This window comes from Daldinia childiae (assembly GCF_008694065.1).
Source record: "Daldinia childiae strain JS-1345 chromosome Unknown Scaffold3, whole genome shotgun sequence".
Classification (NCBI taxonomy): Eukaryota; Fungi; Ascomycota; class Sordariomycetes; order Xylariales; family Hypoxylaceae; genus Daldinia; species Daldinia childiae.
Window position 1 is genome coordinate 5,717,611 of NW_022984644.1, and position 11,385 is coordinate 5,728,995.

The 11,385-nt window shown below is 46.3% G+C and overlaps 2 protein-coding genes across 2 annotated transcripts; one reads left to right on the forward strand and one right to left on the reverse strand.

Moving 5' to 3' along the window:
* Nucleotides 1–2,973: 2,973 nt before the first annotated feature.
* On the reverse strand, nucleotides 2,974–4,295 carry GL218_04266 (uncharacterized protein; the record flags this gene model as incomplete). The annotated part of the gene is made up of 2 exons (XM_033580858.1): nucleotides 2,974–3,879; nucleotides 4,023–4,295. The coding sequence occupies 2 exons, from the start codon at nucleotides 4,293–4,295 to the stop codon at nucleotides 2,974–2,976; spliced, it is 1,179 nt and encodes a 392-aa protein (XP_033436571.1).
* Nucleotides 4,296–6,829: 2,534 nt separating this feature from the next.
* On the forward strand, nucleotides 6,830–9,402 carry GL218_04267 (Rhamnogalacturonate lyase B; the record flags this gene model as incomplete). The annotated part of the gene is made up of 8 exons (XM_033580859.1): nucleotides 6,830–7,062; nucleotides 7,119–7,468; nucleotides 7,618–7,732; nucleotides 7,786–7,831; nucleotides 7,949–8,036; nucleotides 8,090–8,115; nucleotides 8,167–8,205; nucleotides 8,257–9,402. The coding sequence occupies 8 exons, from the start codon at nucleotides 6,830–6,832 to the stop codon at nucleotides 9,400–9,402; spliced, it is 2,043 nt and encodes a 680-aa protein (XP_033436818.1).
* Between the last annotated feature and the right edge of the window lie 1,983 nt (nucleotides 9,403–11,385).

Sequence of the window (11,385 nt, forward strand, 5' to 3'; positions counted from 1 at the left end):
GTTCCACCGGCGAACACAAACCCGCTTCCCGTCTTTTAAATCACCGTTTCTATTAATAACCTAATTCCCTGATACTGTTCGGATGTTGGGGATTCCACAGGCGCCCTTGCGTGGTACAGACTACGTACAGCTCAGGAGAGGCTGACGTATACGTCCGAAACATATCACCATGGCAAACCGGCGGTGTGAAGAATCAGGTGCTTACCCATATATCCCAGTTTGCGGTGTTGGTAATTTCATTATATAGTTGTTGTCCGGGTACACTCCCTATGAACCATGATGCTGGGATATATGTAGGTACGTATTCAAGTAGCTTCCAGGTAACTTATTTGTATCTAGATGGTAGCTTGAGTTTAAATGACGTGGTTGGGTTCCTATGGAGACATATGTCTAATATAATCCTTTGAGGTAGCACAAGATAGATAGATGATAGAAACCTTGGAGGTTGAGGGGCAACAACTTAGATACGCACGCCTTGCATATTCAATCACGATCTAATTAGGTAGGGAACCTCGTCGATAATAAGACTAAGTTTACTACTGGGTATGTCGGCGCCGGATTAGATTGGAACGGACGTGGAAGGGATAGAATGCGAGCTTTGTTTGGACGGTGCCGCTGTGGTCTAGGCACGGCTTTCGACATTAAGAGTTAGAGTATGTATAATTCAGATAAACGCTAACTTTCATATATAACAAGAAGACTATTCTTAGTTGATTATAGTTGTCTGTGTAACGGTGCCGAGATTTAGATGGTGGTAGTTAAGGAATTCTAAAGAACCCCGAGGCAACGGATCGATATTTCAAACGGCATGTTACTTGGTCTAAGATAATTATTTGATATACACTCATTCTTTTACACTACTTACATAGTAAATGCGTGAATAGTATTCCTAACTAACCATAAGTTCTAGTTGCCTTGGATATAGATAGTTGCTGTAAGACCTGAAATCTCAGATCGGCCATCGATCGGTATCATTGCCGAGACGCCACTTACATACCTTGAAATCCACAAGGTACCTATGTATTGGAATGCGTTGCCGTCATATTTACCTTTAGCTCGAGCCTCGTGTTCTCCATAAATAGAGGCCATACATACATACATATAAGACACTGCTGAGAGACATTGACTCAGCCACCTCCGATGGGATTGATTATTCCGAAGAAGCACTGACGCAGAGACTGCTTACTACCTAACATATGTATATACATACTAACGCAAACCTGTTTACGAAAGCTACGAGCGGTATAAAAAAAATGTATTGTCAAGGATATATCTGTGAGAAAGCTGTAGGTTAGTGCTCTTAAGCATGGGTTGCCGGAGGAATGCGTCCCTCCTTGCCTTACCGTCACTTCAGGACATTACTGACATTCGAGTCCGTATTAACTAACGTCTTATGCATATGTAGTAGAATCAGAAGAGTAAATTCACATGTGATGACCCTTACGTGCAGCTCGTATAGAAATACACAAGTTCCTCATCCACGATCCTAGCTCTCGATAGTGATAGTGATGATAATAACAATTAGGGCTCCGGCCCGTCGATACATATATCGGCGCCGGCGTGCCGGAGTGAAGGATACCTCGTAGCTTGCGAGAAGTCGTAAGTTGACTTCGTATAGTAGTATACGGACATGTAACTATGCAGTAATTAAAACACGGCCTTACTCCTAGCTGCACCGTATCCTATGTGTAAATCACACATACATATAAACATACACACATATATATTGCACAGCGTCGGCACTTTGACGCCCGTCAATATACATATAAATTACCTACAGCGAGCCACAGATCAGACCAGACCAGATCCGTCTTCCCACAAACCATAAGCAACGACGACAAATCCCCTAGTTAAGCACATATTCCCCCTCATGTTTAGACCTTAGGTAGAGAGTAAGAAGTAAGACGGGTAATATCGCGGCCCTAGGTTAACGTTCCATCGTGCCAAGGCCCAAGTAATCCAGCAACGCGGGCGACGCCGTTTCATTTAGAGCGCCTGGCAGACTGTCGAAGCGAGGGCATGGCAATATCGCTGGACCCCTACATACTATCCATGGTCGCGTGCAATGTGTATGAGATGGAGTTGTTGGCTTCTTTACGTAGCGTAGTATTTAGGTATGTAGACGCATCCAACTGCCTACATAACGTACGGCATACATACAACAAATGCAGCCATGTATGCAGGCACGGGACTTCGAAATTGGGTCGTGGGGAGCGTATGTACGTATGTATGTAGTATACATACACATAGAGCCCTTGTATACATACGCATATGGCGAGCGACATTTGAAATCTCCAACGGACCAGAGCGAATAAGGGATGGGGAAAAGGAGGAAAAAGGGTCTTTGGAGGATTTTAACCAACGCACCCCAATACCACCCACCTTACCAGCCCCTAACCCCTAACCCAATCAATATTTCCCGGAATACCGGTATAAATCACTGTTGATCGCAACCTTCCTCCCTCCCCCCATTTCTGCGGGGAGGGGTCTTGTGGCTCTCTTGCTCACGGCCTCCTTGCCTGTTATGACGTCGATCACTCTACTTCAACCGGTCGAACGAATTCCCAGAATGACGCCGATCGTAGTCATCTTAGGGACCACGGGACGTTGGGGATCGGCCGGGGGACGGGCCAGCCTAATTCTGCACGTACATAGAAGCTAGAAGCACGCGCCGGCGCCGTACCAAAGCCCTACGTGTCTAACAAGGAAATGACCTTCGTTGAGGAGAACCGTCACTGAATTATCATTGGTAGCTTGGATTAGACCCTTGGAGAAAATTATAAATCTTCGCTTGGTTGATTACATATGTAGTACTATACTCTAGTTATAGGAAAAGGCACCTTTGTTTGCGACTGCGGTGCGCAGGTGACTAATAATAATATTAATGAATGGTATCTACTAGCATCCCGTGCCAATTATATCCTGAACGCCAATTCGCCTATATTCCCCCATCCCACGAAGCGGTGTATGGATTCAAGCTACCGCTGCTGCCGCCACCAGAGTGTCGAGAGCAGAGCTTTGCGTACCAGCTGTCGCATTTCCGAAAGGTCCTGCCCAAGTAGTTCCAAGCTGGTTCTTGTCGTTGCGGTTCTTAGCCCAAATCGTATCCGCGTTGGTGAGCAAGAAGTTCTTGATGGGTTCCATAGGCGCGGCCTCTTGCAGGTAATGTAAGTTGCGCATGAAAACGCCCTTGAACTGCGCACCGTCGCTACCGCAGTTCGGTTCGCAGCCTTCAAAGAGAATGCCATCCTTGGATAGCTTAGTAATAGCAGCTGAAGCAATAGTCTGAGCCGTGGTAAGTAGCGATTTGTCGCCCGTAGCTTTGGAAAGCTCCACCAATCCACCCAGAATTACCCCCTGGTTGTAAGTCCAGGTTTGCATACCGTTGTTCTTGCAGTCATCAGTAAGCCCATCGTTGATCAAATTATCCTTATTAATCAGACCGCTATTCTTGAACCAATTCCATTGGGTTTTGGCGATGTCGAGAAAGTAATCCTTTCGAGAGGGAATCCGGTTCGCAAGAGATGCCGCGACAGCAAGGTACAACTCATTTGCGATGGCATTGGTGTATGGAGTTACTTTGCTCCAGAAAATACCACCGCAAGTAGAGTTACCCCCCTTCATATCCTCGAAGATCTCGACTGCGGCTTGGATGTACTGCTGATCTCCAATACCCTTGACACCAACATCATGGCTGTGGATCATAGCTAATGCCCACCAACCTTCATCGTCGTAATAATCATTAAGAAAGTTGTCGAAACCCCTTTTGCCAATCTCTGCTCTTTTTGACACTGGTACTCTGACATACGTTGATACGGGAAGTCCTATCGGGGACAAAATTTTTGTCGCTTGAACTTGGGTTTTTTGCGCTTGATCATACTACGGCGCTTATAATTAGCAATTGGCCAAGCGCAAATAATCTTGGAGCTATGTTTTTGAATAGCATAGCTTGTTTCAAGCAATTTAGGCGCCCAAACAAAGCCAGGGGGGGAGAGAGATGTGAAAATTTTGGGTCTACTTACGGTATTCTGAATGATCTCTGGGATATTCAGGCTGATGGAAGCTGCCGGATCAACGAGCGCAAAGTCGGCCAACACAGTTAAGCAATTGGCACTATTCCACCATCCAGTGGTATCCCAAAGACCTGTCTCGCGATTATACCATGTTTGCAAAGCTTTCAACCCGTCGACGGTGTGCGAGGCATATGTTGCCTGGTCTGCGCGGTGGTTGAGGTGACTAGACATTAAGAAAATAGCCCTGGAGGCCAGGGAGCCTACGAAAGAAGAGGAAACCATGGCGATGATACTATAGTTAGAAGAACTAGAAGAACTAGAAGAAGAAGAATACGTTTCGTATGAGGGGCAGAAGTTTTCCAGAAACTTGCCGGCAAAAGAATGACCTTATATAAAAATGCAGGAAAAGACTGTGAGTCGCCACTTGATGGTCGATGGAGTGAAGAGTGAATGTGTAAAGTCGATCACAGTCACAGGATATTAAGGGAGAGTAACGAGGATGTGGACCGTGCCATCGAAACAACCCTGGCACCTGGGCAGAGAGAGAGCTCACATATCATCGGTACATAAGACGTACATAGTCACAACATTACTCACATGAGCCTGCCACGGATCTGATCAGACATGTACAAAAGGTAATAATACAAATTCCAGACATGGGTCGTCTCGAGGACCCGTAGATCAGGTTGGCAGTAGGGCTGGTAGGACCAGACAAGGAGACAAGGAGACAAGGAACTCTGTGCGAGCCGAGCCAGCGGGCGCGTTTCTTGGACCCCAATGAGGATGATCGCGGCATTAGATGATTGGCGGTGCGTAGGCCACGGTAGAGACCTTTTTGGGTAGACCTTTTTGGTAGACGAGCGGTAGACAAGTAGTAGACACTGACAATCATTAGAAAGGGATGAACAAGGAGAACAGGGAGAACAAGTTGGACGCAAGAATTGCCGGGTTAAGCTTGTGGTAGAGGAATTAAGATCTCCGATAGGGTTGTGTCGTGTTTCAGAACAGGCATGATTCTCATGCTAGAATTGTACTAGACCCAGTCTGCCCGTGTTGCATGAGAGACTAATAGAGATAATAAAATCCCGGATGGGTATGTAGACCGTAGTTTGATCCACTTAGAAGTCCGCTTAGATCTTGCCGACCTTTTTTTTTTTTTTTTTTTTATGAGTAGATCTTCCTTTAACTCATCCATTTTCGAAAACAGAAAAAATAATTGCCATATGGTCACAAGAATGTACCATACCGGATAGCTGCAGGCGACCTCGTGGCCTTTGTGACTCCTCGTGGTAAAACCAATACCTATTATAGCCGCCGAACTTTGAATAAAAAGATGATGATAAGTTCAAACTTGTATTGTTGAGAGTTTTGTGGTACGTATCTCAAGGCGTTTAGATGAAACTGGGGTCAACCAGGCTGCATTAATTAAGGTACGAATCTAAGTTATCTAAGTTATGCCAGATAACGAACGGATTTACTTTTATCCAGCTACGTAGTATATGTACCTATCCAGGTGGCGACTACCTCTATTCTATGTAGATTCCCCCTATTTGATGATGCTTACCTACTTCAAGCTAGTACCTAGGTACCGTTCAAACAACCCAAATAAAATAGGTGGGACACTTTAATAGTAGTGACCTATCAGCTAAAGGAGGTTAGCGGTGGAGTACAATACACCGTGGCGGATCGGGTATTACCTAAACCACCTACATAGTAAATCATTTAAATGGAGTTTGTTCTTATTCCGGCTCCGCAACCCGATCCGTCCAATTGCACAACAGTAACTCCAAAAGCCACATGCATCTACACATGTTCACACATGTCCATCCTGTACGATGACGAAGAGGACAAGAATGATGTGTACATATATTGTTATACATATATGATGATATATGTGTGTATGCCTTACGAAAGGTAGCATATAAGCATAAGCAAGTATAAGCACACACATACATGCAGCGGCAGTCATGAGTCTTGATTAAACCCAATATCATTCATTCATTAATGCTTCCGGTCGTCCTTTGATTATTGATTACCTATTGATTCTTAATTCTTGATTATTGATAAATCACTCAACTACTAATTGTTACCCAGATCCAGCTGACTGGAAACAAGATGGAAACATGCCGAGAGTGACAGGGGGGAATATAACAACACTATACGAATATCAGCTAAAATCATCTGAACTATGAAAGCCAGGTGTAACCTATTAAATCCATCTCTATAGATCATATGTTCCAAAATATCAGTTGCACCAGCGATCTCAAATGATCTACAGCTGCCCTTTTCAGCTCCCCCCCATGCCATATAGCTTAGAATCCCCACAACAAGACAACACATCGTTAAAGGTTATTTTCAAGCCAAGAAATATATCAAAAGCTTAGTTTCATTCACTGGAGTATCATTAAAGTCACGACAGCTTCTTGATCACAAAGTCAAAGTCGATAAACTCACCTGAGCTTCTTCTTCTCAGCTAGCTTCCTCGCTATGTCTTATACCGAGAACCGAGTATACCCATGACTTCTCTCCAACCTGATTCTCCGCAGCCATGTGCCGTTAATCGAGCCTCCATGATTAATATTAGATCTCACCCCACAAACTCCCCCGCATTCATGCTTTCTTCCCCTAGTCTCCAAGTTTAGTAGGCGGAATAATTACCTGAATATGAATAGAGCTCCCCCTAGTCTGGGGAATTTCGCTTTAAGACATTTCCGAAGATCGACAATATAAACAAACTATCTCATTAAAAATAAACTTTTACAAGGTAGGCTAATATGCTCTTGTATCACGCGTCCGAATCTTGAAGTTGAGTCAAGATGTTGTTCGGGATAGTATCTCGGTCATGTCTCATGCTCTTATCTCTTTCCAGGTGTGCTTACGCGGAAGTGGTAGCAACCGAGAATGAAACCCAGCTCGTCATCCAGAATGACCGACTATACACACGTGTCGACAAGGCCTCTGGTGCCATGGATGCCATCGTGTTGGATGGTCAGAACCTCCTAGGCACCCGCTCAGGATCTACCGGCATATTCAATTTAGATTGTTACTGGTAAGTAATACTATGAAACATTTACAAAGTAACGTAACGTGCTGAGCCCAATCAAGTACCCCGAAGGGCTTCTGGACACCCGGATCGACGCAGCCGACATATGAGCTATACTCCGGAATAGACTCGACGGGGACAAGCTTCGGCGGTATCAAGATGTCCGACACATATACCCCTACCGGCCAAGTTCTCGAGCAATATTGGTTCCTCAGAGACGGAGAAACAGGCCTACATGTATTTTCACGTATTGCGTATCACAACGAGACCACTCCGTTTTTGCGCAACTTACAAGAATTTCGAACCCTGTTCCGTCCGAATTCAGATATATGGACGCATCTCGCAACCAACGGAATACAATATGCGCCGCTTCCCGGTAAGGAAGCCAAGGCGAACCAGGTTGTCGTACAAGGTAAGCAATTAATAAAGCCTACGTTGAACAGTCCCGCAAGCCGGAGGCTCGGGGAGAAAAAATGTTTCGGGGACGCCCGAAACATGACTTCGTATTCTTCCGCACGTGAAGTCCTCGCACTCGGAAAATACTAACTACGAGTGTCACAGATGCTACGTGGTACATGGGTAACACCCCTAATGACCCGTATGTCCAGCAGGAGGCAGACTACTTCACTAAGTATACCTTCCAGGATACTTGGAGAAATCATGATGCTCATGGGATGTTAGTTGAGTCCCGGTCAACTAAGCAAGTCGTAAACTGACTTGGCCTGACAGGTATGCCGATGGGTCTCAGATTGCAGACAATTCTACGTTTGGAGCTGTAAGTAGATGACTAGCTGAAAGTTCATCAGTTGTGAACATACAAGTTTTATGACTTGAGATGAGATGATAAAGGAAATATACTTGTAGACACAAGTTCTGACTCGTATTTCTACAGTGGATGGTTATGAACACAAAGGAAACCTACTTCGGAGGCCCTCTACACTCTGACCTGGTAGTCGATGGGATTGTATACGATTATATGGGTTAGTTAGTAACCAGTCATGAGCTCAAATTAAGCCACTAACTCAAATTACAGTCTCAAACCATCACGGAGACCAAACGGTAAGTTGACATTCATCATTCACATGTACCAAGGCACTAACAGCTCAACAGCCAAACATCACCAATGGATTTGACCGAACATTCGGCCCAGTAAGTTAAAGACGCGATCTCGCACCCCCACGCCTATGCTGACCGGGTCAGCAATACTTCTATTTTAATCACTTCCCTGCCGGGACCGACCTCCAGGTTCTCCGAGAAGATGCCACGCAGTTCGCAGATCCGGAATGGAATACCGAGTTCTACGATTCCATCGCGCAATACGTGCCCAACTACGTCTCCAGCAAGCAGCGCGCGACTTGGGAACTGCAAGTAGACCTGCCTAAGAACGCCAAAAACCCAATTGCCATACTATCGCAAAACGGGGTCGATTTCCAGGATAACGCCATCGACACCAAGGCCTACCAGTACTGGGCTGAGATCGACGATAGCGGCCGTGCCACCATCCCTCGAGTAAAGGAGGACACGTATCGGCTTACGATCTATGCCGATGGTATATTCGGGCAGTACGTCCGGGACGACGTAGAAGTGCGTACCGGCGGCAAAGTAGAGACGACTCGGGTTAAATGGGAAGAGGAGAGCGAAGGAGAAGAGATATTCCGCATAGGCACGCCTGACAAGAGTAGCGGTGAATACCGGCACGGTTACGAGCGCGATCCGACACATCCGCTCCATCCTGAGCAGTACAGGGTGTATTGGGCCGCGTACGACTTTGTCGAGGACTTCCCAGAGGGCGTCACGTTCAAGGTCGGCGAGAGCGACGTGGGCAAGGACCTGAACTACGTGCATTGGAGCGTCTTCGGCGGCTATGCTAACTCCCTTCGCCCCGAGCCATACGTCGGCGACGGCAACGTAAACAACTGGACCATCGCGTTCGACCTGGAGCAGTCCCAGCTCGACCAGAAGCAGCAGGCGACGTTCACGGTCCAGCTGGCTGGAGCCAAGACCGCCGCGGGCAACACGGATGTCTTCAACGCTTCCGAGCCCCACGCCAACCTGGCGTATACCGTCAGCGTGAATGGGAGGGATCTCGAGCCCTGGGTTATCCCGTGGTATCAGAGCAGCTCGTGCGCGGTGCGGTCCGCAGTAATCTGCTATAACGTCGCGCACAAGTTCGTCTTCGACCCGGTCTTGCTTAAGGAGGGTGAGAATAGTATCGTCCTGAGCTTGCCGTTCGACGCGACTAACTACGAGAGCGCGGTGCTGCCTAACTCGGTATACGTGCAGTACGACGCGCTGAGACTAGAGGTTAGCTCGACGAAGAAATGCGGTCGTAAGAGGGCCACGTAGAAACTACATACGCTAATTAGAGTCCTTTGAGGGGGTATCTGTAACTAAAAATAACCTTAGTGCTTATATATATCTATCTATCTATCTAATAACAAGCCTTTCCCCTTCTTACTATACTAGGCTGGGTGTTTTATAGGCCTTCGTTGTTATGGGTGCTCCGCTCTAAATAGAAAGTTAGTCTCGTGCCTCAGGGATGGACATTGTAAGTCATGGATCGGGATGTGATTTGCAAATACACATTCTAAAGCATATATTAGGTATCTACCTATGTAGGTATACATATCTTAAGCTAGACGAGCTCGACTGTTATATGCAAAGCTGAATTATATACTTTGTAGCCGGTAATGTAGCTTATCTCAGTATTCTATATTGGACTTGGAACGACGAGGATACCATGTTTCAGACTTAGGTAATTAGGTAAACTACATTATAGAGAATACGTTGGCATTTCCAATGATAATAAGAGACCTTCTATTCCCCTTGTAATTAACTGGTTATCTCATGCAAGTGACGGTCTAAATATTGGCCCGGCACATCCCCCGACCCGGTAAACACAGCACCCTTTCCAAGTTTGACGTAATCCGATTCTCCCCGGGAGCCTAGCGGGACGGATCATGCAATATTATCATCTGGTCACAAGTGTTATGCTTCCCGGTACAAATCCCTACGAATTTGATAGTAGTATCACCAATAATAATAGGGTCTCAGCTCGCCGAACCGGGCTGTTAAGGGGAAGGGGGGGGTACTAACAGGTAGCTAAAGGAGGAAAAGCTAGATCAGGCTGGCGTATAGGAACTTCAACTTCAGCTATCTAAAATATTACCCCCTCCCCCTCTCCTCTCTATCTCTCCGGACCTTCTCGTTACGGGAACTATATCGAGGGGCTGCGCCGTAGGAGCTGATCGCCCAGAGTAGAAAAACTCTCCGCCGGCGCGGCGCCGCGGTTGTTATACTATTACAAATCAAGCACCGAGCGGGTCGGAAAGGGTCCCGGACTGCCTCTTTTGCATGATTTATGATACGATCAATAATGTTAGGTTAGGTACGTAACCTAGGTTGCATAGTATAATACCAACATGCCCACGTACCTGGTCACAGTTAGGATTCATGTCTATACTACAGTGGATAGGTAGGTTAGCCTACACACTTTCCCGCATGATTCCTACATAGGTAACGAGACATTATATCCCCTATGAAACAAAGTATACGCAAAAAAAAAAAAAAAAAAAAAACTCCCTCCCCAGTAATCTATAGGCACTCGGAACATCCGAATGGTGATGACCGCAGCCTTTCGCCGACATATCACGTTTCGAGTAGAGGGCGTGCGCCTCCGTATCGGACTGCTGATCCGTCATGGTATTGGCTGAGCGGGCGCACGACGGCCTCGGCGATTTTTTATGCGTGCGCCACTCTCCCTTCCTTCCCCCCTCCCTCTCTCCGAACAATACATACTCTTTTCGTCTGCATACTATGCTATGTTAAGTATTAGTTCAGCTCAGCTCCCCCGCATGCCGGTTCCGAGCGGCCCATTTGCCGAACTAGGGTCGTTTCGTCAGTCATAAAAAAAAATAAAAAATAAAACTTAACCTATAATGAGGCTCTGCTCTACTCTGCTCTTCCCCCCACGCATGCTGCCATCGATGGAACTGTAATGCGCAACCTCGTCTTACACCCGACTAATCAATCGCTAGCCAGCCTGACCTAAAACTCCGAGTGGCAGAACTAGACTTGTTTAATCCCTGGTCTGCTATAGTTCTTAGCTAGCTAGCTAACTAGCAAGCAAGGCACGTCAACATCAGACCACTTAATAGGAATACGTTGTCGTTACGTGCTGATCTGATTTGGTACATGTACATTTCAGCTTGCATAAGAAGATCGTCTACCCATACTTATACCTGCTTGGCGAGGAACCACATCTTATAGGCTTTATAGGGGAAGGATAGAAACCGGGTACTCAAACCTCGCATCCTCTGAATCGCAAAG